Source organism: Pleurodeles waltl, chromosome 2_1 (assembly GCF_031143425.1).
Source record: "Pleurodeles waltl isolate 20211129_DDA chromosome 2_1, aPleWal1.hap1.20221129, whole genome shotgun sequence".
Taxonomy (NCBI): Eukaryota; Metazoa; Chordata; class Amphibia; order Caudata; family Salamandridae; genus Pleurodeles; species Pleurodeles waltl.
This window is the reverse complement of record NC_090438.1, coordinates 669,132,296-669,158,092: the sequence shown is the minus strand read 5'-3', so window position 1 is coordinate 669,158,092 and position 25,797 is coordinate 669,132,296. Positions and strand designations below refer to the sequence as shown.

At 46.0% G+C, this 25,797-nt stretch overlaps 1 protein-coding gene across 5 annotated transcripts in view; it reads left to right on the top strand.

The window, feature by feature from the left end:
- The window catches only part of FYCO1 (FYVE and coiled-coil domain autophagy adaptor 1), a 733,597-nt gene that overhangs the window by 443,795 nt on the left and 264,005 nt on the right, over positions 1 to 25,797 (top strand). For all 5 annotated transcript variants that reach the window (XM_069216428.1, XM_069216419.1, XM_069216401.1 and 2 more), the window contains one exon: positions 17,393 to 17,583. In XM_069216428.1, the coding sequence (XP_069072529.1) occupies positions 17,393 to 17,583 (191 nt within the window). The remainder of the gene's footprint in view (positions 1 to 17,392; positions 17,584 to 25,797) is intronic.

Here is a 25,797-nt window from a genome sequence, read left to right as displayed (position 1 = left end):
AGTAGTAAGCGCACATATGGCGCTCTTTGCAGCGCCCACACAACAGCCCATTCCCACACCTGCGACACCTGCGTTACCAGGAAGCAGTCATCAGGCGGAAGCCTAGAGCCACCCATCAGTAGATACGGGAGGTGAGACACACAAACAGAGCCTTCTAACAGTTCTTTTCCCAATTGGGGCCATCACCGCACCACATGGCTGCATACTGCAGCAAGCCTGCCATGTAGTATAGGTGCAGATCAGGTAGCCCCAATCCCCCATCAACCAGGTCTAATTTCAACACCTCAATGCGAACTCTAGATCTCTTACCCGCCCAGACCAGGGACAGTAGTAGTTTATCTAACTGTTGAAATAGAGGAGTTGGTATTTCACAGAATGGGTTTTGCATAACACACCAGCATCTCGGGAGCAAGACCATTTTACCGAGTGCAATTCTGCCCATAACCAAAAGTGGGAGGGAATCCAAAATTGAACCGAGGCTCGGAGGTTATCCATCACTCTACCCATATTTAAGTCATATTATAACTGCGGGGAGTGCGTCACCTGCTTGCCTTGATACTGAAAGGACTCAGTCTCCCATGCCAGATCCATCTGTGGCAGCTCCAACATTGCCACTGTCGACAGGCCCGCCATAGGGAACAACACCATCTTCCGCTGATTAACCCGAGGCCCGATAACCCACCAAAATCGTCCATCAACTTTAATCAAAGTGGGACTGACTGCTTCGGGTCTGTAACATACACCAGAGCATCATCTGCATATAGTGATATAATATGTGTTTTTACCCCTACCTGTATGCCCTACCCCTGCAGTCTTGCCCACAGCTGCATAGCTAGTGGCTCCATAGCCAGAACGAACAGTAGCGGGGACAGGTGGCAACCCTGTTGCGTGCCCGTTCAATATCAAATGCCTCTGACACTGTAGCCCAAGTGCGCCCACGCACCAGCGGTGCGGTATATAGTATACGCACCCATGACAGGAAGTATGGCCCTATGCCCATTTTGCACGTACCTCCCATAAGTATTCCCAGGACAGAGTATCAAACGCCTTTTCTATATCTAAGGCCACCAATGCTGCATGGCTTGCAAATTCACATGTCCTGTGCATTACATCCGATAATCTCCATAAGTTCATGTGGGTCCCCTCCCACCAAATGAATCACCACCTGCCTTAATCGCATTGCAAGTACCTTGGCAAAGAGATTCCCATAAACATTAAGCATGGACAGCGGCCTATAAGAGCCCGGGCCCACAGAATACCTCCCTGGTTTCGGTAGCATAACAATCAATGCTTCTCTCATATGTATTGGCAAAAGACCCTTTCTTCGTGACTCATGAAGCGTTTCCAACAATCCGAGAAGAATCATTGTAGAATATGTGCGTTAAAATTCAACTGGTATGCCATCAGGGACTGGCATGTTCCCAGAAGCAATACCTCCCAAAGCTTCCTGCAGCTCCTCCAGGGACAGCCCCCGCCCCTCCATCCCCCTCCATCTCCTCAGGGCCTGGCATGTTCCCAGAAGCCATACCTCCCAAAGCTTCCTGCAGCTCCTCCAGGGACAGCTCCCCCTCCATCTCCTCAGTCTGAGCTTCCGTAACACGGGGCAACCATAGCCTGTCTAGGTAGTCATGTATTTGACAACTATTGTCACACTTCAGCGAGGTGTATATAGACTTTAGGTGCTCACGCAAATGGAGATTCACTTGTGTCTGCCCAAAAATCTTTTCCCCGGTTGGACCGCGGAGAGATAGGATTATGGGGATGGGATGGTTATGTATGCGTAGCCAAGCTAGCATGTGGCCCGAGCAATCCCCTTCGCGATACAGCCTCTGTCTAAAGTCCCTAAGGACATAATTATCCAGCCTACTCCAAAGGGCTCCAATCCTCCCATGCACCACTCAGCAATCAGCCTCCAATGCGTCTCCGTTGTCTACTTGACACTGTAGGGCAACTAGGACATCCTCCTGCTGCGCAAGCTCCCAATCCAGCTTATTTCTGATGCCGTATGATTTATTAAGGCTCTTGCCTTGTATGACAACTTTTAGGGCCTCCCATTGTATGCCACGGGTCTGGGCTGTGGTCCAGTTAACACTAAAATATCCATTCAGCGTCTCCTGCATATCTCACTTATATTCAGGGTCCCCAAGTAGCTCAGGCCTCATGCGCCACAGGGGGATCGCCGGTCTAGGCGTGTGTGTTTTGCATTCTAATAGTAAAGGGGCATGATCCGATAGAAATCTGACCTGATAGACAGCTTGATGGACATCAAGTGTTCCGTCATTCGCAAGTAAATTTCTATCTAATCTGCTATATGCCCCATGTGTGGGAGTGTAGCAAGAATATGTTTTAGAAGTGGGGTGCATTTTTCTCCATATATCCACAAAGTGCAGGTTATTCATGACTTTGCGGAGCTTGGCAGTCATATGAGGCTTAGTGCCCATCTTCGGCGGGATGCTATCCAAAATGCCGTCTAAAACACAATTAAAATCACCCGCCCAAATGATGGCCATCCCCGTGTAAGGTACTAGTTCATGTTGTAGCCCTTGAAAGAACTCTGTATTATCCGAATTGGGAGCATATATATTTTAAATGCAGAGCTCGCGACCGTTTAAGTCTCCGTGCAAGAAAATGTAGCGGCCTTGCATATCCGCTGTGAGGCTTTTTAGTTGGAAAGTGGTCCCCAGAGCCACCCAAACAGACACTCCCCTGGCGTAGGAGGAATATGTCACTGAATATAATTGTCCCCTACACTTTTTCTGTAATTTTTGCGCTTCATTATCCACCAAGTGTGTCTCCAGCAGGAGAGCAATATGGGCCCTAAGTCGTCTAAGATATGTATGCACACTATAGCGCTTTACAAAAGAGTTCAGCCCCCTCACGTTCCATGTAACTATTTGCATAAGGGTACCTGCCATGATCCTCGCCGACCCACATTCATCACCTTAACCCTCGTCCAACACCCTCCTCTCATCCGCAGCCTCACCAGCCATGCACTCCGGCCCCTCGCACTCTTAACATTGGAGCTCCGTGCCTCTTCTTCATCTCAGGGTATACAGTACATGCAGTGCATAAAACAGAACTACAACACCAACTAGGAACCACAAGCAACACCCCCATCCCACCCCGGGTAAACACCTCCCTCAACTAGTGTCTGCTCAATCTGTGTGTGCGGCCCCGCTATCTACTCCAGAACCCAGAAGATAGGGAGAGCATTCGCTGTCCCTGCTTGATAGCAAGTTACTAGTCTAGATAGTCACCAACGTATTCCAACTCCTCTCACACAACTATATAGACCATGCACACACTGCACCCTGATAACTGTGTTGATCACTACAATGAACAGCATAAGCTACAACAAGCAACGCACCCCGTTAGAAAAAGAATATAGAAAAACAAGGTTAGTCATTGTCAAAGACAGGGGTGAAGCGTATTACACCACATCGTCTCCGCCCCGTGCCCAGCAGCCGCCCCAAGCCTCTGCCCCCCAGCACCAAGAGGTAGCATGATAGAAAGGAGGGGGAGTGAGAAAGAGGAAGGAGAGCAGAATAAGTGAGAATCATTATTTGCAAGCCTGAGAGCAGTCCAGCTCCAACCTTCCAGTTCTGTTACTCATCCAAAAACCCTCAGGTGTCAGCCCTGTCCGAGTCCTGTGTCAGTCCAACTTCACCGTGTGGAGATCTGGAATGTGAGGACGTTTCTGAAGTGACGGATTGCACTAAAAGTCTTGCTTCCTCCCGCTCCTGTTGTCTCCGGTCCATACCAGGGTGCCATCCGGACGTACTATCGCTCTGTCGCCGCGGCCGGCACAGTGACTCCTACTGTTCTGGCGTGTAGTGGTCTGCAAGTCACTTGTTTCTCGGATCCTCTTGTGGGCTTCCCAGGAGTTCTGGCACCATCCCTCAGTTCCAGCCAATCCCAAACTGCTTTAGGAGACTGAAATAAATGGGAGCGACCCGTAAGGAGAACCTTCAATGTGGCTGGATATAGCAGCACATAGGTGTAACCCAGTTCTTTCAACTTTCTCTTAACACCCATATACGATTGTCTTTGGAGCTGCACCGCTCTAGTGTATTCAGGAAAAAGGCAGATAGTGTGATTCTCCTAGGTAGGGTCTCGATGCTTGCGCACCTGCTGTAGAATAATGTCTTGGTCTCTATAATTGAGAATCTTGGCAATATTTGTTCTAGTAGGGGCTCCCGGTGGTGGTGGGGAGGCACGTGCCCTATGTGCACCTTCAACCACGATCACAGTTGATAGGGGGGCGGTAGGCAGTGATTTTTTAATCCAGTCCTCTAAGAATGCCTCCGGGTTCACCCCTGTGCACCTTTGGGCAAGCCCACTACACGGACATTACACCTTTGCGCCCTTCCCTCCGCATCTTCAGCCCTCGCCTCCAGTTTGCATGCTTTGACTCGAGGGTGGTCACTATGGTCTTCAGCGTATCTGTCAGCCTGCATGGAAGTCACCTGTTGCTTAGTAGCCACCGAGTGCTCAGCCATCACCCTCAAATCAACTCTAAATAAGTTCATGTCGACCGCCATGGCCACAATTTGCGTTTGTACCGCCTGCCCGGATGTCTCAATGGCAGCTAGGATTTGTGCTTCAGTGGGCTCACTCTCCTTTTCCAGGCTTCCAGGGAGTTATTTTTATAAACTCCTTCCCATATTCTGGGCTATGTATTGGTCCATCCGGGTTTGCTGCACTCCTTTGCTCAATTTGTCCTTGCCATTGTTGTGTTCCAACTGCAGCACCAGCCCCCACTGACCTCACAGGGTACTGATGTGCACGACGCGTGCAACAGGGTCACAGCTTGATCTCCACACTCTTACGCTCACTGCAGCACTGTCACCAAGGGGCTAACTTCTGTCCAACAGCACCAGGCCAGTGCCTAACGCAGGTCATGACAGCGCCAGTGTCACTCATGTGCTAGAGCGCTGTCCCATGTGAGGGGCCAACCAACAATGTTTATGCAGCCAAGCACAAAAAGGGGGAACGGGATGGGGGAATCAGCGTCTGTGCCACCAGCTCCCCGACAGGTCCCATCCAACTCCGCACTCCAGGCATCACACCGCACCAGACTGTCTTATGCAGGTATCATGCGCTCCCCGGATGCCGGCCGACAGGGCAGACATGTCCCAACTCCTTTGCTGTGCCACTCTCCGCTGCCATGTCAGGGCACTCACGCCTCTACCATGCCGTCCTCTGCATCTTGCCGGGTCACTTCAGGTTCCCACCGCCGGCATCGCTCTCACCGCTTAGTGGGGCGAGGAGGGGCAACGATTCTCCATCTGGGCCGAACCCCCTCACCTCAGATGACCCCGCCAAGGTTTCCTCCATCTAGGCTTCACAGGGCGGTCACATCCGTCCTCGTCCGTCGTCCTAGCCCGCAGCCATGAGGACGGCCACCATGTTAGGGTCAGGCACCTTCTACGAGCTTTGCTCCGTGGCCCATATACATTAATTCTGCCTCCATCGGCGCTTCACTTCAATCCTGTAGTCCCCACCGACCATTCTGCTGGGTCCACGGGGACTCTGGGCAGCTGGATGGTGAAGGATGCCAGAAACAGGGCCGCAAGCACTCTTCTAGTGCGTCCTAGCGGCCATCTTGCTGGCCACCACCCCCAAGTATAAGTAATTAATAATTTATTAATAGTTATATATTAAATGTGGGCAGTTGAATTTGTAGGGGTCTAGACTAGGGAGTTTATTAAGTAATATTTAACAGTTATAAGGCCTAAAAATTCTGCTCTACATGTAGAGTTCACAGAGTTTTTCCCATGTGTGGAGTTCTGGCAAAACTCCGCTAACCGCCATGTAGAGGAGTTTTTTCTCACACGTAGCTCACAAACTGAGAGCGAGAATTTGCATACCCTTGCATGATTTTCAGGTGCTAGATGCCTCCCGGCAACATTTCTCAAATCAGGAGGTCACGGCAGGTTGTGAACGTTAGCACTGAGAAAGGTTCAGCTTGAGTAGAAAGTCTACTCGGGTGGCAGAAAGAATCAGCACCCTCTGGCATGCCACATGGTGCAGTATGCACTGATTTTACAGTGTGGAAGAAGCTCCTGGCACTAAAAATTAGTGCAGCAGCACAACATGCCCGGTTTTGCCTGCTTGCAGAACTCGTTGGAATCTCGCAGAGTTTTTATGTAATTTTGTGAGTTTTGTCCACCGCTAGGGAATAGTACATTTAACCTCTCTGAAGTCCAGTGCTTTCCTTACTGTTGCACAGACTGGAATGAGAATAGTTAATTGTGCCCCTCCGAAGGCAGTCGCTTTCCCTACTGTAGAGCAGACTGAAGTAAGAATAGTAAATTTAACCCTTCTGACATCCAACACTTTCCCGACTGTTCTTCAGACTGGAGTAGGGAATAGTAAATATCAACCTCTCCAAAGTCCAACATTGTCCCTACTGTAGCACAGATTGGACTGGGAATAGTAAATTTAACCCCACCGAAGTACAACACTGTCCCTTCTATTGCACAGACTGAATTGAGAATAGTACATTTTACCTCTCTGAAAGCCTACGCTTTCACTTCTGTATCATAAACTGGAGTGGGGATAGTATATCTAGCATTCACAGGCTGCAAAACGTAATGTAACAATTTAATAATGTATTTAATCTTGTTTAAATATATGTATTATATGATTATTTGTTTATATATTTTTTTTGTTTATTTATCTTTTTATAATATTGCCTTCTATTTGGATTTTATAGTTTTTTGTATATAAAATTATAGTTTTTCATATTTAATTAATCGGGTGATTTATTTTAATTTTTTGCTGTTGATTTGTTAAGATTTTTCATGTTTCATTTCAACTTCCTTTCACAGCCATTTCTTTGACTATTCAACAGTTATCAGCAGTGGCCCTGCACCCGGCTGTTAACTGTTGAATATTCACAGGAAACTATGTTAAACAAAGTCTTTGGAGCCATGGGGGTGCTTCAACCACCATGGTTTCCAAGAGGTACATTTATGTTTTAATTAGGGCATTCTGCCCTCATGGGGTGGAATGTTCTAACAGACTTATCACCCACTGTTAATGTCTGAATTGAAGGAGTGGGCCTTTAGTGGCCAATGTATTCCAGGCTGTAAGGCTATTGTAAAATCACAAAAGCCTACTAAAATCACAAAACCTTTAACATATGGGACATGATTAATGTTAGCTTGTCAAGCTATTTTGGGCACATATAAAATGTATGAAGTAGAAAGTGTGGAAATAGGCTTGAAATCCTTGATTTCCTTTGATTTTGCCTCCTGAAGTTATGTCCTCTTTTTCTATCTTGTACTAATTGGTTATCCTTGAAGATCTAGTCTTCAATGCAGCAACTTGCCTTACAATATGTGATGCTGCAAAAATCTCGGCAAACAGCGGGGTATACAAGATGGAAGCCGGTAGATCGTCTGTAGCACACTCGCTCTTTGTTCCATTGGGCTAGAAGCAGGCTATACTTGCTTACCTTCATCTACCCTCTTATGTTTCTGGATGGCCCTCTTAATCTATGTTAACAACACTGGAGGAGTGAGGTATTGTGCCATAGCAGTACTGTAGCATCTATTCTCCGGTCTCCTCCACCTCTCCCTTTCTTGCATTGGGGCATGGAGTCAGGATGTCAGGATGCCACCTGCAAGAAAATGGGTTGTTGGTTGACTGGGTTGGATCCCTGGTCAAACAGCAACCACAAACCTTGTCAGGGTAAGACACACACAAAACCACAAATAAACCTGTGCTTACCTCCTGGTAGCTTGGCACAGAGCAGTCAGGCTTAACTTTGTGTAAGCATTTTGTGCAACTCCTCAAACAGTAACACAGCGAAAACACACCACTAAAGGAACCCCCAAAGAGTTAGACAAATAAAGTAATTTTTAATAAATAAAACAAGACCAAAACAAACAAAACCCAATTATTAGAACAGGAGTTATTGAATTTAAAGGTTTTTTAGGAAAATAGCGCCAAAAGGTGTAAAGCGCCGGACTGAGACAAAGTCACAAGTTCAGGCTCACCACAATAAAGCATGGGCTGGCTGCAGGGACCCACTTAGGACACCTGAACAAAAATACCTTTAATCATGGTTTGCAGAGGGTTGTGTGGATCTACGCCCAAAATGAGTCGCTCAGCTGAGTCGATGCATCAGTTCCGAGATGTGGCAAGGCTGCGGTGTGAGGTCCTGTTGCGTCAACGTCGATGATCCCGTTGACGGCGCTTGCAATGCAAAGTCTAGAGTCTGGGATGCAATGTGCAGTCGGGCCATGTATCGGTTCCGAAGAGCTATGAGGATGTGATTGAGAGTCCGTTATCGTCGTTGAGACTGCCGTGGACAGGAGATGAGAGGGCCTACACAGGGGACGCATCACGCAGCTGCGGCCCTGAAGATGATGCAGGTTGTGGGCCATGATGGTGGTGCGATCTATATAGCGGGTGCCATAAGCTGGTTGTCAGGTTTGCCTGGCGCAGCAGATAAGATGCATCATTTCTGCTGGATTCACAGGCTGACAGAGCACCTTTCACTACCAGGACATGTAAAACTTGAAAGTACATGTCCAACTTCTAGAATACACTGCAGCTTGCATTATGGTCTGTCCAAGTCCTACCCTAGAAGTGACTTATGTGTATAAAAAAGGACGGTTTTGGCCTGGTAAAATGTTTTGTTACCAAGTCGACATGTCAGGTTAAAACAGCACACACAGACTTGACAATGGCAGGCCTGAGACATGGTTAAAGGGCTACTTGTGTGGGAGGAACAGTCAGTGCTGCAGGCCCACTAGTACCATTTAATTTACAGTCTGTGTGGCCATGTAGTGCACTTTACTAGAACTTATCAGTAAATTGAATGCACCAATTGCGTCTACACCAATATTACCATGTTTTAAACAGAGATCACAAGCACTTTAGCACTGGTTAGCAGTGGTAAATTACACACAGTCCTGAGGCTAGAAAAAAACATATTCAGGAAAAACAATTAGAAGGAAGGCAAAAGGTTTGAAGATGACCCTGCTGGAAGTGCCACGCCTAACATTTCCCAAACACCCCAAGTAGCCCAAGCTGTCCAGCCCACCCAAACAGTCCCACCAACACGCCAAGCCCTGCTCCTCCAGCAGCAGCTCGACCCACACATGGACCAGAGATGTTGTCACAGCTGACACTGCAGACTCTGCAGATGGAAAGCAGATGGCCTCCTTGCAAAAACATGCAGCTGTCAAGGAGCTGGCTGTAAGGATCAAGGAAGCATTGATTTCTGATTTCTTTGGATTAGGATCAACAGGTGTGAGGGGGGAGAAAGGCCTCCATCAAGAATGTTGGGCACAAACTGGTTGTCAATGATGGAGGCACTAGCGCCGAGACTAATAATTCCCTGGACACAATAGACAATCTGGCTAGTCCTCCTAGAACCTCTTGAGTTAAGGATCAGCACAGGTGATGACCACCCCGAGCGGGGGAGTGAGTTGATCAAGGGGGTGAGGACATTATAACTATTGTTGTGGCAGGGGATGTCAGGCGCTGCAGGCCATCATGGACACAACTTTAGGTGATCAAGTTCCACAGGCACAAACTGACATATTACCCTAACCCCCGTGGCCAATGTCTCTGAAATTACCTTGTGAAGAGAAAGTTGCCAGCTCCTTTCTAGGTATTAGGAACCTTGTGTGAGACTTCAGCTATTACAGGGCTGCCTTGGGAAATTTTCAGGATGAATATGTCAAATGCTGAAGCAAAAAAAAAAAAGGTGGGCTGGGAACTGGCTCTATAGGCAAGAAGGGAGGATGCTTTAGTAGGGCAAACACTGACTTGTTACACTCTATGAGAATGGAAAAAGATATTGGTGAGAAGTTATACTCTCTATCTGGCCTCTATACGGACCGGTTTGAGGGTAATACAAATACAGACAGCTCAGTGTCAGAAGAACTGGGCCTGTATTGTATATCATGGGCTGCTAATACTCGGACTTCTCAGACGGTATGAAAATCCGCCCCTAGCACATGCTGCAGAAAAGACACCATTGGAGCTCTGATGTGGGATTAGACCTCAGCTTAAGCACTGACAAACCATGTGCCTGTTACGGCACCCAGCTATTTTCAGGCAGACCCTTAGGACCATGATTTGAAAATGCTGTTCAGTAAGCTATCGAAAGTCAGTAATGATATAACAACCTGTTTGCAATCGAAGAGCGGACAGTATCCATAGAATCTGATCTTGCAGGCATGGAAGTTCCTAACCTGTTAAGGGCCATGATTTTCAGTTGATTGATGTCCAGCCGAAACTTGAATATTTAAAGAATTGGCATTGGCATAAACATTTACCTGTGGCTGGCATTAGGGAAGGCTTAGAAGCAAACAGTGTACGCAGATTTGTGGTAGAACTATTTAATTCTGCTTTCCCTTAACTCAGTGAATGGAACTGGACTGAAATACAAAGGGCAGAGCACAAAGATTTTCTCTTTCCAAGAGATACTTATCGGCTGACAGACCAGGCTGTGATTCAGAGACCAAGCCGAGTGCTACCCTGGGTTGATTTTGGGAACCTATTACTGAGACAGAAAATATATGAGAAATCACAACTTGACTCTTAAATGGAAGCCAGTGCTCATGATGAAGCAGAAAATGAAGGTTTTGATTTATTAATGCATAAACGTAGTGCTGACATAATCGTGTGTGACATTAACCGAATTAATGAAGATTGTACGGGGACAAAATGTGCCCTCAGAGTAGTTTGCCATCATTTATATGCGTGCTTTATATAACGTGGTGTATTAGAATTGCACTAATCCGACATAATCATAAACATGTGCTACGATTTGCTTATTTGAAATGCCTTAGCTTAGCATTACTTTAGCGGAGGCTTTGGCCTAGTTGCCTGGTCTCACGGTTTAAATGTTCGTATTTTTCCACTGTGCTATTAAACGTGTATTTCTGCTTGAAGCTGTACTTTTCCACAGAGACTGTTCACGTGCTTATCTTAAAGTTGGTGCCAGCATGGCATATTTTCTCTTTAATTCAAGGTCGGCTTGCAGGTGCGGACAATGGAGGCTCTGAGAGTAAGCTAATCGAGAGACAATGTTGCAACTTGCGTACCCATCTCCAAGGATAATGTATGCTTAAGTAAAAGCTTGAGAACTGTCGTTTTTGATTGGTCAATTTGAAGCTAACCTATGAACCCTCCAATGGAGACCCTACTGGACTTGAACTGTTGTCTATAAAACCCAGGTGCACGAGAGGGAAGCTCTCTATCTTCGGACATCTCGCCATTTTGACTTCGTAGCTACTATGACCCATTTTGCTGCGACGCCATTTTGAGAGACTTTGATGCTTTCTCTAATCGAGAGAAAGAGACTTTAATGATTCTTGTCCTAGAGACTTTAACTTTGATTTGCCCCTTTGCATGAAGTAGTAATCTTATCTTGCCGCCGTGAGGCAATTGCCCCGTTCACCTTTGCCCCTTTTGTCCCGGCCCTATGCTGATCGAGAAACGATACCTGTGAGACGAAGACTTCATTGATTGCTGATTGGAATTGGTAATTATGAAAGGAAATTGTAAAATTGCATTGTGTTCCTTTTAGGTAACCAACTGCTGATTTTGATAAAGACCCTAGCTAGGAGTTTTCTAAATTGATGTTGCTAAATTGTTTTTGCATGAAGTCCCACATGCTGATGCTAATTTGAGGTTAGACGAGGATTCCATATGTCGCACGATGCAATTTGAGCTCTTGTTATGCTGACTAAATGTACGCAATTAGCCCATTACAGATTATCGTATTAGTGCTTTGTATTGCCACTATCGAATGCCTTGTGATTCAAATGCTACATAGATTACACTTGTTTCGACGATATGGACAGCTATTAATGTTCATTTATGTTTATCATTTAGTGTTGAGACACATCTATATCGTGCTAGCTTTGTTAATATAGGGAAATAAATTCACTAACTTTGCAATAAACTGGTGTGGTTATTCCTGGCTGGAAGGTCAGGGTTCGCCGAAATGTATTCTGGATTAATTGTTAAGTGTTATGTTGTTCAAGGTGTTGCTTATGTTCGTTATTGATTATCGATATAAGGTGATTGATCGATTAAGAGTACAGAGAGTTCCCACTTAGTCAAAAGATTCATCGACCTAAAGAGCGTCCGAACGCAGGTAAATTGTTACCACGTTCCGCTCTATCAGTCACACCTTTTTTTTTTTTTTAACTAAGCTTGATTTCTGCCATGTCACAGTTGAAAGGAGATAGCGGCTCGACTGATGATCTATCCCTTTCAGGAGAATGTTTGTTCATCATTCTTATTGAACCCTGCAAGATTGAAAGTTGTTAATGGTGAGAGAGAGCTCCTTTTTACCATCCAGAAATTAATGCAAAATAATGTTTGGAAATGTTGCTGTGAAGTCATAGGTGTAGTGCACATGAGATATGAGCTGTATATTTTAGCAATCTTGCAGGTTTTATTTCTTTTTCTTTTCGCATGATGAAGTTCTTCCATTTGGTAGCAGTAGGGGTAATCTGGGAGTGGCTAAAAGCATTTGATGTGAGGAGACATTGAATAATAACTGGGGTGAACATATTGATATGGCCTGCTCGATTGGGAGGGGAGGGCGAACATCATAAATGCCTGATTTCATTTTAGACAATGGCTTGGGTGGGTATGGAGAGCACAGAGAGGCGTGGGTAGGGCTAGGAGATAGAAGAGGATTAAGTGTGAGGGGTGGAGGGGTCATGGTGTTAAAGGGATTGGATGGTCTGCAGAAGGTGGTGCACTGGAGGGGGGTGGGCAAGGGGATGTTGTAAAATCTGGAAGGGAATTGCCCAAATGGGAAAAAGAGCTATTTAAGTTAAAGTCCAAAACACAAACTGTGTTTTTGGTCAGATATGTTACAGATAGAGCGCATCAACAGCAATGGTTATATAGCAGACAGAGTTTCACATTTTAATCTGCTGAAATGGGTAATGCTGACAGGTTACGATTGGTAACTATGAATGTAAGGATTCTGAATGACTCAAAAAAGGGAGGTATTGCAGAAGAGGAATCAAGATCTTTTAAGACTGACTTATCTATATCTAAGAAACACATATTCAGCATAAAAAGAAACACTCATTGTGTTGCTGGGGTTATGATTTGTTAGCCATTATCACACAAGCAACTACTACCAGGGGTGGGGGGCCGGCCATATTGGCTAAAAGAAACATCATTAATGTTAAACGCAAGTCCTTGGATAAACTAAATTTATTCTGCAAAAATGAACTTTATTATTTGTTCAGTGTATGGTCCTTTTTTAGATGATCCTGCGGCAATCACATTCCTGACAGTGGAACTGTGGAGGTCTAAACTGCAGTACAGCTTAAACCTCTAATGCTTCCTATAATGGTCTGAAAACTAAAAAATGTTATGGCAGTTTTTGTCTTGAGGAAAATACTCTGCCTCGTTTGTGCCAGGGATGAATTTAAAAACCCGATCCCAGTTATACTTTTTATTTATATACACTCAAAAATATACCAGGCTGGATTATAGTCTATTATCCTGGAGACTCTTAAGTGTGTGCAAATGGTAAAATATCCTAGTGTATCACCTGATCATAACTCCGTGTGGTTGAGGGTATGATATAATGTATGCCCAACTCATATTACGGTGAACATTTGAGTGAGCCTGCCTGTTAGACCTTGGGTATATAGAACATATAACACAATGAATTCCAGAATGTGTTTAACTGAAATTGGGATAGTGTTCCAGTCGAATAGTATGCAATAAATTCAAGGCCATGAGTTATTAAATCAAGAGAGAGAAACCCCAGCAGTGCTTTGTTCAGACTTTGCAAATGGAACTAGCCAGATTAGAGAAACAGCATACAGACACAGCAAGCTGTCTTGTGGGTGAAGATGCTGAGGACATTAAAATTATGCACCACATCACAGTGGTCAAGGCCCAGGGGCACAGTCTCTTTGTAGAAAGAGTAGCTTATAGGTTTCAGATGTAGAGGTCAGACAATTATGAATACAGTGACATAATTGGGAGAGTTCTCAGGTTGAAGATCCAACATAGGTCAGCCAAGAGTCTGATCACTGCAGTCCTAAATGCACAGGGAGAGCTGCGGTATGAGTAAGATGAGAGTGTTAGTGTTTTTCAAGAGTACAATCAAACTTTGTATTCTGAAGACACTAACGTTGCAGTAAGTGCAAGTGACCGTTTCTTGGACGAGGTACACCTTGAGTCTCTGTCTAACAGAGAAAACATAAATAGGTAAGCACTGGTGACTTCACCTGTAATCATAGCGGCTGTTAAGAATATACCTGCAAAAAAAGTAGTAGGGTCAGGTGGGAATCCGCTAGAATTTTACTTCTGCTTTGTTTCATTAATCCTACCTAAAATGCTTGCATTATTTCAGGCAGTACAGCAGAGCCAGTTACCACCTGAGTCTTGGGCTAGATCAAATCTACGTTTGTTCAGCAGGAAAGGGAAAGCTGTGACAAACACAGGGTAATACAGGCACATCTGTCTGGTTAACAGTCATGTAAAGGGTTATTCCAAAAAACATTGCTATACATATGAACATGGTTATTGCAAGACCAGTATCACCATTGCAACGTAAACTTGTCCCTGGGAAGGGGACAGTGAATCATATTAGCTGTTATATTGCTATATTCAATGTTGCAGAGTCTCGCAGATCTCCTCTCGCAATTATGCTACTTAACACAGAAAAGGCTTTGGACAGAGTATTATGTTGTATCTGTGGACACTCTTGGCTAGGATGGAATTTAGTCCAAGGTTTATTAACTCCATTCAAGTGTTTTACAATAACCTCAGAGCTAGTCTGCAGCTTAAGGGTCAGGAGTCAAGGGGCATTATCTCAAGTGTCATGAGGCTAGGATGTCCATGTTCCCCCATTTTATTTGCACTATATATTGAGCCATTTTTGCAGAAGGTTCTTGCAAATGTTGAAATCGAACTTCCTACATATACTGGCATTCACTCAAAGTACTTGCATATGCAGATGATGTTTCTTTCTTCTCTACCAAGCCAGATTTAACAATCAATGAGATTGAGACAGTTGCAAAACAGTTTGGGGCAGTCTGAGTGTATCAGCTGAATTATGGCAAAACTCAGATAATCTGTAGTAAAGCTGTGCAAACAGAAAATGATAGACACATCGCTTCTTACCTTGGGGTCAAAATCTTGGCTAATTTGGGGAAAGTCATCTCCCAGAATAATGAGGTGATATTAAAGAGGATAGCGACAAACTTGAAACACTGGGATAAACCTAAACTCATGATTATTGCCTGCTGTGATATTATTAAGATGTCTCTATTACCCTATGTTCTATACCTATTCATGGCTGTACATTTAGAAGTCTGTTCCAGGTGGTTTCAGAAGATATATTTGATTTGTAATAGTTTCATGTAGGGACTCTAAGGATCCAGAAGGGCACTCAAATTCATAAGACCTTCATTGAAATTAGCAGGATCAGCTCTCTGCAACTATAGGTATTACTATATGGCTGCAGTGAGATAGCATATTTAGTATCTCATAGTAGGATCTTATATTGAGGAAAATTATTGTAATGCTGCACTTACGTGTATGTTTAGGAAAAAAGTGCCTCAGGTTTTTTGTTAAGGATTACGGAACAGAACTACTACAAAAGAGTTAAGATGGTAAAGACAGCTTTCTATGGCAGAAATTAGCTGTCCAGATGAAAATTACAAAATATAACTACTATACCCCTTTATGGGATTCTCACTGGTTTCCGTCGGTATTTCAGGATATGAGCTGTAGGAGACGTAAACAAGCCGCCTTCAATAAAATTGGCTGTATAGTTAAAGAGGGTTATGTGTGCTTATCCCAGTTCCTCCAAGATTATTTTGTGCTGGAGAGATAGGATTTCTTCAAATATCTTCAGCTCACGCACTTTTTGCAGACAAGCAGTTTGGAGGAGCTAAGTTTAGTGAAAAGTCCCATGATGCACTTAGTGTTATCTAGAAAGAATCTACCCTCAGGAAACTCTATGATCAATTGTTCAAACTTGAGGCCGATGATGCTGCGGCACAAAGTTTAAAGTGGGCAGGCAAGATGAACAATGGTGGAGGGAATCTCCCATTTCCATAAGTCACTAATTATGGGTTATAAAGTTTTGCTATCTGCTAGATTAAACACACAACATTTCAAAATGATCTTCAATGTGTGTTACACTCCGAAGAAAGTCTGTAGGTGGGTAGGGCGCTCTAGCTCCAGATGCTTAATGCTTGTTGTATTTGTTCTCTGTATTGTTTGTCTTGGAGGTACCATGCGTTTAGTCGCCATATCGGGCGGAGCTGGGTTTGGGGTTGGCCCAGAGTGAGTTGGAGTGGAGCGTGATCTGAGATTCCCCTCGCCAGAATTTCAACGTGTGTAAGGGCTGCACATTCAGTGCTTGGGAGGAGTATCAGGTCTATTCTAGATTGGGAACCATGAGCTGCCGAGGTGTGAGTGAATTGTGCTTTCTAGGGTGCCATATTCGCCAGTGTCGCATAGCCCTGTCGCTGAGAGCCAGCCGCTGATTCCTGTCGCTAGTGTAGACCTATATGTTGACATTGGTCCGGTTACGTCAAGGGCTGGGTCTGGAGTCACGTTGAAGTCCCCGCCTAGTATAGTACGTCCCGGGGGTAGGTCAGAGAGGAGTGTAGTGAGTACTTGGAGCGTTTTGTTGATCAAGGGCGGGGGAGTGTAGCCACTGATTAAATTAATTGTGGCTCCCTCGCTACATGTCTTCTTTTACCTGACCATTAGTAAAGCTTTGTTTCATCTTATCTAACCATTTGTAAAGCACTCTGATACTCCTTTAGAGTCATGTTCATGCTATAAATAAAGTCTCCCTTGGCTTGTGGAAATTGTTATTGCCAGAAACTGCATAGCAAGGGACTGGGTAAACCCAGACCTCCCACCCCCACTCTTTAAACAATGTAAGGTACAATATCTTGCATGCTACCATACTGAAATAAGCTTTTTAAAGAGTAAAGGAAGGAGGGCCAAGAATCTGGGTTTCAAAATATGGAATCCCCTTGCGGATATGGTCGCTCAATTGGAAGCAGACAATACAAGCTGATTATTTTGAAAGTGAGTTGTCAATGTTGTTATCTCAGATTAATCTTACCCCAAATGCTCTTTGATGGTCTAGCAGAATCTGAAGCATGTAGTATGCTCAGTCTTTAGCTCTATCTTTTCAGTGCTTTGATGCTCTGAAATAATGTGAATGCTAATAAAATAATGTAATAACTGTCAAATCTGCTTTTGATTGTTTTGGTTGTATGTATTATGCAACTTTTCTAGCCAAAAACAATAAAAAACACCTCCCAAGCACCTGTACCTTTCCAATTCTGTGGTATGAATGGGGGGACTTAGTAAAATGGTTGTCTTCTTTTCTTTTTTTCGGTTTCAGGCTATGCGGAGGTATTTTCTGCTACTATTGCTGCAATAATTACAAGATGACAAAACACAGCGGGAAGAGGGAACGATGCTGTAATACCTGCTACAGTGCACCCAGTGTGGTGGTGGTTAGTGATGATTCTGAATGTTCTAATAGCCAGGAAAGCTCACCTGCCACAACACAAAGAATACATGGAGTTACCGGTTAGTTTAAAAAAAAAAAAATCTCTATACTTGTATGTCAGTTTTTTTTATTCTGTTGTTTATCAATGGTTACTTCTGCAAACAATGTTTATAAGTGCATTCATTTTTTAAATGGCTAGTGTCCTGTGTAATATTTTATATTGGCTCTTAACTTGCTTCAGTGTACATAAGATATGTAATGGAAATGAATCACAGAGAGGTAATATTATTATTGTCTCGGATTTTTGGCCTACACATCTAGAGTTCCAAGCAAAATCAGGAAGTACTAGCCTGTAGTGCTAGTAACATTACTGCAGAGTATGTCTTGGAGGCTTACAAATGACTGATATCAGCAGGGATGAGGTGGTTATAAGACAGTGCTTAGGTTCCATTGCAGTTCTGAATATTTATGAAGATGAGCCACTCAAACACAATGCCCATTTTCTGTGTAGCCATTTGTTTGGGAAATAAGCAAGATTGGTGGTCATAAATTTTCATTGAGTCAGGTGTCAGTGAACACAGCCATAATGATCTTAGGTTAGGCTCACAAGTACTAATAAGTCCATTTCATTATCCAAAACAGAGCGATGGTTTACCAAATCCCAAATGTATCATTGAATGCAGTGGGCAGTTACTGCCTTACGGAATTGGGGTGTTGTCCCACTCATAATGTGGCCCCCTACACCTATAATTAATTTCAAACTTCCAAAGTTTTATTGTGCTTGCGGCAGCTAGCCTTCAGCCGTGAGTGGTTTATGTTGGCAGCCCCTGAAGGGGATGGGGCTTCAATTTTGGTAGACACCAGTACAAATGGTAGCAAGCGCACAGCACCTAGGCCCACAAAGTGCATATGTCGGGTTGGACAGCTAATGTTCTTCGGCCAGTCTGACAAGCAAATTAAAAGGCCTCTCTCCGCCTGCAGATCAGGGGTTGATCAAAGCTGCAATCCCCAGTCTCCTAAGAACTAGGGCCCTGACTCCACCTGCACATTAGTAAGCGGGGTTGAGCAAAGCAGCAACTTTCAGTCTCCTAATGAACTAGAGAGAGGTGAGTTTGCTTGCTCAAGCCAATCCTGGCACTTCTCTCATGCTGTGTAACTGCAAGGGAGCAGCGACTGGATTAGAAGAGAGGTGCAGTTGCTAGGCCAAGTCTAGGACTCTGGTGTAGAGTGTGCAAATGAGGCACACCACGTGGTTGGGAGTCTCTGCCCACGGAGCATGACCACCCACTGTAATGACTTACTGTGATGCCATGCAGTGACTTGCCATTTCTGCCATTGCTGGGCTGCTCAGCCAGCCTGTCTCTCCCCTCTCATCGTGTGCCTTGCGTTGTTTGCGCAAGGGTATGCGGGAGAGGCCAGACAGAGACCACATCTGACATCTTCTGTGGCCAGGCTAGAGTCACATTTGTCCTGACTCTGAGCCTAGTGTAATCATCACAGTGTAGATCCCCTTTAGGAGTGGAGTCGAGTGGACACATCTAATAGTCTGTGAACGATTCACGTGAGCTGCATGCGTGCCTGCATTCTAACATCTGAATGAGACTTCTAGTTGCAGATTCCTTACCTTAGAATTTCCCCCAGGTGTCAGACTGGATCCGGAGATTTTTCTTAGAGCAGTACCCTGCGCACCGTCAGGTGGCGTCATTCGAATCTGTGTGCGCCGTTGGCATCGTGGTCACCATGATGACAGAGTCGTATATAGGCACCACCCCGGCGTGCTGACATCAGTTCTTTTCTTTCCACGCCAGCCTACGCACAATCCAGAGAAGAGCAAACCTCAGTCATTTTTTGACTGACTTCTTGACACTTTCTGGAACGCCAAGGTGTCACAGGAGACCGGTTTTAAGCTGTGTGACTCCTGCCATCGCATGATGTCGGTGACGGATCCGCACCTTGTGTGTTTGCGGTATCTAGAGCGTGATCATGACCTGAAGTCGTGTTCGGAGTGCTGGGCCAAGAACCCAAAAGCTGTGAGGGAGCAGTCTCTAAAGCTCATGGCAGCCCAGCACTCCACTCTGCATTGCTCCTGGTCTTGCTCGAAAAGAAGGTCACGAGACCACTCACAAATCCACCACCACTCTTCTTCATCCCATTTGAAGTCCACTGGACATTTGGGTCCCAAAGAGAGGAAGTCGAAGAAGAGCAAACGTTCTTTGAGTTCGCCCCATCGCTCGGACGATGCGACGTTGGAAGAGCTTCGACACTCTAGGCCTCTATCTTCGGAGCCTGTTTCTTGGTCGACTCTGCACCTCTCCTAGTTTCCAGGAGCTGGAGCCACCCCTGCCCAACTTTTATGAGGCCATATAACTCATTTTTGGGCAGACCAACCCCACTATGGCATCTTTGGGCCGAGTGGAGTCGGAGGGGGACCTTTCGAGTTCTGCACTGGCAGCTTCGGCCCCGTCTCCGAAGGGCCCCTCAGGATCGATTGTCAGATCTGCGCTGACGTGAATCATGTCAATGTGACCTTCCCTGATGCTGGCAAAGACATTGATGCTTATGACATCGGTCGGCCTCAAGATCGACGTCAAATCCATACTTATACCCGACTCTGATTCAGAGGCAGACCGATGTCGTTCAACGCCAGCTCTGGTTTTGACAGGGCCTACATTCCCCAGGTTGGATCCTGATCCTTATTCTTATGGGTATGGGGAAAGTGTGGAGGGGTCGCTGGACCCCTTAGAATTCCAGCTGGAAGACCCTGAAATGGACTGGGCTCAGGAGTTGGGCGAAGCTAGTGGTCTCGATACCTCTCCTGATGCTGGCATGCTTTCTCCTCCTACCATGGCTACGAAGGGTGAGCGTCATATTCTGGGGTGGTGAGAAGGGCTGAGGTCCTTGGCCTTAAGCTACCTTCTGTGGCAGTCAGGACTGAGGCAGTCCTGACTGAGGTGCTTCAGCCTGGGGCTTCTAACTTGGAACCCCCTTCTACCTTTTAATGAAGCCCTCACTGATGTCCTACTGGGTGCCTGGTCCAGACCCAGCACAGGGGCTCCTGTGAACAGGACAATCACCCACCACCATTGATTTGCATTCCTTTCCCTTCTGCACCCCCGGATAGAGAATCAAAGAAACTTAATCAACTAGGGAAGAAAATGTTGTCTTCCTCCGGTCTGGCATTGCAGTCTGGCAACACCATATGCCTACAAAATAGGGTTGCGCAGATGCTGGCGCAGCTCCTGGAGGAGGCCCGGCAGTTCTCTCTTAGCCATTGCTGATGGGAGGAATCCAGCAAAGTTCACCATACGTTGTGTGCTGGAAACAACAGACTCGCTGGGCAGATTGGTTGCATCGATGGTGGCCTTACTGCACCATGCCTGGTCGAGGACATCTGTCTATTCGGGGGATGTCCAGCAATCGCTTTTGGACATGCCCTTTGATGGCACCGGTCTTTTAGGAGACAAAGTGGACTCTGCACCTGAGCGCTTTAAGGAATCCAGGCTACGGCTCGGTCCCCTTGGGCTTGCAGCTGCTCCTCACCCCCCCACCCCCACAGTCCACTTTTCACCCCCTTTCGTGGCTACAGAAGGGGCACCCAACCACGTCCATTCCCCTCCAGCCACCAAGCTGTGCATGCTGCACAGCCTCTGCGTGGCCACGGGTTTGAGATCCCACGTGCTCGTGGATTAGGGAGCCAGTGGTCCACCCAGTCCACCACCATCCCACTGCAGCCTCCAAACCTTCCTAGTTCGTCGCTCCATGCCGGACCAGTTAGAGGCAGGATCCACCATCTCCTGCTTCACTGGGAATCCATCATGGTGGGTAGGTGGGTTTTGCATTTAGTCCAAAGGGGCTACTCCCTCCCCTTTGAGACTACCCCTCCTTCCATGCCACCATCCTATGATCGCATGACTAAGGTTCATTTGGCACTTCTCCACAAGGAGATTACAGCTCTCTTGGCCAAGGGTACCATAGAGAGGGTTCCTGTACCAGAAGTAGGTTGAGGTTGTTATCCCCACTACTTTCTGGTGCCCAAAAAGGACAAGAGCCTTTGCCCTATCCTAGACTTCTGGGCCCTGAATCTCTTTCTCAGGAGGAGAAGTTCAAAATGGTCACTCTAGCTCAGGTCCTTTCTGCCCCAGACCCTAGACCCTGGAGACTGGATGGTAATGTTGGACTTGCAGGATGCCTATTTTTATATTCCTGCCTCCCCACAGACATTACTTGCAGTTCATTGTAGGTCAAAACCACTTTCAGTTTACCATGCTCCCCTTCTGCCTTACCAACGCCCCTCAGGTGTTCACGAAAGTGATGGCAGTGGTTGCAGCTTCTCTGGGCAGACTAGGGGTTTCAGTTATCCCCTACCTCGACAACTGGCTGTTAAAGGTAAGCTTGCCCCAGGCTGTCGTCTCCCACCTCCAGACTACGGCAAACCTCCTGCATTTGCTTGGGTTCACTATAAACATGCCAAAGTCACACCTGACTCCCTCTCAGATACTCCCTTTCACCGGAGCTGTTCTGGACACAGTGCAGTTTTGGGCCTATCCTCCCGAAAAGAGAATCTGGGATATTCAGGATATGATACCGATGTTTCAGCCTCTATCCTGTGTTTCAGTGAGAATGACTATGAGGTTACTGGGACTCATGGCTTCCTGCATCCTGCTGGTGACACATGCCAGATGGCAAATGCAGACTCTGCAGTGGACCTTGCAAGATCTGCAGTGGTGGCTTTGAATCGAGATTGGGTCAGAGGCAGATCCCTCTCCCTTCCCCAACAAGATCTCACAGTAATGACAGATGCGTCACTCATTGGGTGGGGTGGCCACATGGGGGAGGTGGAGATCAGAGGCGTCTGGTTTCCGGCGGAGTCTGGGCTCAACATCAGTCTTCTCACGCTCAGGGCAATCAGGCTTGCATTGAAAGCATTCCTTCCCCCTCTCCAAGAGAAAGTAGTGCAGGTGTTCACAGACAACACCATCACCATGTGGTACTGCACCAAGCAGGGCAGAGTGGATTCGTGGACCATTTGTCAAGAGGCTCTGCACCTCTGGACATGGCTGGAACGTCGGGGCATATCATTGGTGATTTAGCATCTGGCATGCTCTCTCAATGCCAGAGCAGATGAACTCAGCCATCGATGAATTGTGTCTCCATCCGGAGGTGGCGCAAGGTCTCTTTCAGCAGTGGGGAGAGCCTTGGCTAGATCTGTTCGCCTCCACAGGGAACGCGCAATGTAAGCTGATTTGCACGTTGTAAGTTTCCAAAGCGGCATGCACTCGGAGATGCTTTTCTTCTCAAGTGGAACTCAGGTCTCCTTTATGCTTTCCCACCAATACCACTTAAGTGCGACTGGGCCCAAGTAATCCTGGTGGCTCTGCACTGGGCACAAAGAGTATGATATCTCAAGCTTCTGAGCATGGCCATCCATCCTCTGATCAGACTGCCCCTTCGGGAGGATCTTCTTTCTCAGCAGCAAGGGACGGTTCTCCACCTGCACCTGTCCAGTCTCCGCCTTCTTGCTGCGTGGTGATTTAGCTGCGGCAGTTAACAGCTTTTGACCTTCTGCTTTAAGTCTGTAATGTTATCTTGGCAGCCAGGCGTCCCTCCACCCAAACGGTATACGCCTGCCATAGGAACAGATTTGTGGCATGGCTTACCAACAAATCTGTTGATCCTCTTTCTGCACCTGTGTCTGAGGTTCTACTGTTCGTCCTCTCTCTTGCCCAGCAGGGCTCTACTTTGAGCACCCTTAAAGGCTACCTGTCTGCCATATCGGCCTTCCTTAGATTGCCAGATCCACTACTCTTACTCAAATCTCCCATCGTTGGGAGGTTTCTTAAGAGACTCACATGTTCCCTCCTACCTCATTCAGAATACTGTAGTGGGATTTAAACTTTGTACTTACATACCTTATGGGTTCCCCTTTTGAGCCACTACATAATTGTTCCTTGTGGCTCCCCACACTGAAAATCACCTCTGCTCTCAGAGTGAGTGGGCTTCAAGCTCTTTCTTCAAACCCACCATTTCTATCTGTCCATTCTGACGAAGTGGTGCTTCGTACCAAGACATCCTTCCTTCCTAAAATGGTCATGCCATTTCAAGTAGGCCTGTCCATCACATTTTACGCTCCCCCGCAAGACTCCACCCTGTGGATCCAAAAAGAGTGTTGGCTTTCTACTTTAGTTGTACAAAGGATTTCCCAGTGGATGATTAACTCTTTATAGGTTATCTGGGTGTGAAGAAAGGATGAGCAGTGCAGAAGTCGACCATCTCTTGATGGGTTGTCATCTGCATTAAGATGTACTTCTCTTTGGCAAACAAGAAACCCCCTGATGGTTTGCGTGCTCATTCCACCAGAACTACTGCTGCAACCACAGCGTGGCACGGAGGCCGGGTCCTAGACATCTGCCAGGCAGCAACGTGGGCCTCTTCGCCCGTTCACAAAGTATTACTGCCTGGACAGTCAGGACTGCATAGACAACTACTTGGCCGTTCGGTCCTGCAGGACTTTTTAGTCTGATCTTGGTTCACAACCCACCTCCAAGAATGGTTTTGCTTGGGTATCTATTCTAAGGTAAGGCATCTGCAGCTAGAGGTCTCTGTCAGATGAACAAGTTACGAATTATCTGGTAGAGACATATTCTACTTGCCTAGTTGCAGATTCCTTACCAACCCACTCATCCCCCCCCCGCTTTCAAACTGATTTCTAGGGACAGGGACTCCCTTTCAGCACCCTAGTTCTGTTGCACCAATATCAGTGTTCTTTAGGACGCCACACTACTTGCATGGAAAGACGTGAAAAGAAACTGATGTCAGCATGCTGGGGTGGTGCCTGTATACGACCGCAACGTCATCACATCGACCACAATGCCAACGACACATGCGGAGTCGGCCGACGCCACCTGATGGCGCACATGGGTACCGCTCAAAGAAGAATCTCCGGATTCAGTCTGACACCTGGGGAAATCCTAAGGTAAGGAATCAGCAACTAAAATATGTCTCTACCAGATAATTTGTTACCGAAAGCTAACTAACTTGTTCTTAAAAGTTCCTCGTCATTTTTCTCATTTGTGACTCGTTTGTTGAGCTGCGCCGATTTGAAGGGTCAACTCAGCTAAAGCTGCTTTGGTGACAGGATAGAACAACTAAGAATAAGGCATGTTTCAAGTCTTTTAATTCTTGAGAGAAAGCAGCTGCTACCGCTGCATCTGTTTTCAGGGTTCCAACTGAGAGATGAAAGTAGCTAAAATGACCAAATCCTGACTACCTTTTTGAAGAGCTCCCTACGTCATTACCATATGAAATCTCTTTATTGATGCGATAACTACACTTTCACGATTGCTTTATTAATCTTCTTGCTTTTCCAAATTTCGAAAATGCGCCATTTGCCCACTCTTCAGAATTTTCACTGGGGAAAAGCTCCCGGGAATCCCTCTGTAACGGCTGGGTTTGCTCACTCGCCGCAGGGCACTCACCCGGAACGCTTAGGTGCTACCACTTCCAGATTTCAACAGCCGCCACTAAACGCCATGGCTTTCTGGTAGCTTTGCCATCTGTTGCGGGAATCTGCGGAGAATAATTGAACACTTTTCGCAACTCTTTTCACTGTTTGTTTTGGCGCAGGTGGATAAGAGAGTCTAAATCATTTCAGGTTCCTTGATTTGTGCGTTGGAGAGTTCCTCAGGACATTTGACCTAACAAAGGTTAATGGGTCCTTTGTCTCCCTCAAAACACAGCACTTCCTCTTCGTCCCACTTAAACAGAGGAAACTCTTCATCCTTCAAAAATAAGTGAGTTTAAGAATTAGCAAGATGTTGGACTATCCATACTGATATGAATCTGTATTTTGTCCCCTTTTATTTAAAAGGGATGAAGTGTCGCTCAGTGACCTCGGCCAGGGAGGCGCATTAACCCTTTGAAAATAGGAGAGATATTACCCTGCACTTGAGCACTCCTTACAGTAGATTTGGGGGGCTGCATTCTGGTACGCTAATCTGAAATTGTTGCCTCTATATTGCTGCATTTTGTCCTTGTGATGCCAGCCAATTTTCATTAGCAGAAAATACGTTTTTGGTGAACTAGTGCATATGCCACAAAAAGAACAAAGAGAATCAGGGTAGCCTGCTTGTTGTCGCCTAAAGCAGGTAAAATGGAAGTCCTATCAGTACTGGATGAATATAAATATTATCTGACACACATCTTAACTACTGCCACAATGAAGCAGGCAAATATATGCTACTGCTCCTTGGGCACATCAGTTTGTCTACTCTCAAATCAAACATCAAATTACACCT